Source organism: Phytophthora parasitica, assembly GCF_000247585.1.
Source record: "Phytophthora parasitica INRA-310 unplaced genomic scaffold supercont2.396, whole genome shotgun sequence".
NCBI lineage: Eukaryota > Oomycota > Peronosporomycetes > Peronosporales > Peronosporaceae > Phytophthora > Phytophthora nicotianae.
The window spans coordinates 6896-7672 of NW_008649382.1; the positions used below are offsets into that span (position 1 = coordinate 6896).

The 777-nt window shown below is 48.9% G+C and overlaps 1 protein-coding gene across 1 annotated transcript; it reads right to left on the reverse strand.

The window, feature by feature from the left end:
- Positions 1-48: 48 nt before the first annotated feature.
- Positions 49-628, reverse strand: PPTG_20180 (hypothetical protein; the record flags this gene model as incomplete). Its single annotated transcript, XM_008918957.1, has 2 exons — positions 49-67; positions 90-628. The coding sequence occupies 2 exons, from the start codon at positions 626-628 to the stop codon at positions 49-51; spliced, it is 558 nt and encodes a 185-aa protein (XP_008917205.1).
- Between the last annotated feature and the right edge of the window lie 149 nt (positions 629-777).

The following is a 777-nucleotide window of genomic DNA, read 5'->3' on the forward strand; positions in this document are numbered from 1 at the left end:
TCATCAGAACCACTTGCAACGCATTGGCAATCATGAGACCGGCTGTAGTCATGAATGACGGCTGATACTGCATACAGAAGTTCACAAACAACGCGTTCACCAGATCAGCATTGAAGACCACAACGATCGTAATTCGTTCGCCACTAGCAGATCGACAGAGATAGTAAAACAACACTCTGTAGAAGGTCTTCAGTATTGGTAGAACCATCGAAAATGCTGTTCGTTCGATACCCGAGCCCATCTTCTGGAATGCATAGTAGAAGATCGGATACCCGATGATGACGAGCCCATGGCAAATGCAGATCAAAATGGCGTCAGCAATCTTCCACAAGAGTTTCAAGTTCTGACGTACGTGAGGATACCAAACAATGGCCAACGCGAAGAACATGAGCGACACGTACGGCACAGCCATCATGTGGATCGTGTATGGTACCGGAAATCCTATCCACCAGGAATACAGCAGCTCGACTCCTGTAGACAGAACCGCAACTGTAACTGCACTGATGACGAGCTGTTTCTTGGATAGCGACAGTAGCGGCATACGCTCACTGATCATGTGCATTTGTAGTAAACACCACATCGTATAAGAGAGGAAGAAACGTCCGAAGAACGTCTTGTTATTTTCCATTCCGAGCGACGGTGGAGACAGATTCACGGTCTCGGGCAGGCAGATGTATGCCAGACACGGTAGTGGTGTGAGAACAACGACGGCAATGATCCGCCACCAGGGAGTCGAGTTGGTATAGTCATGCAGGGCGAGGACGCGATCAGGGGAAT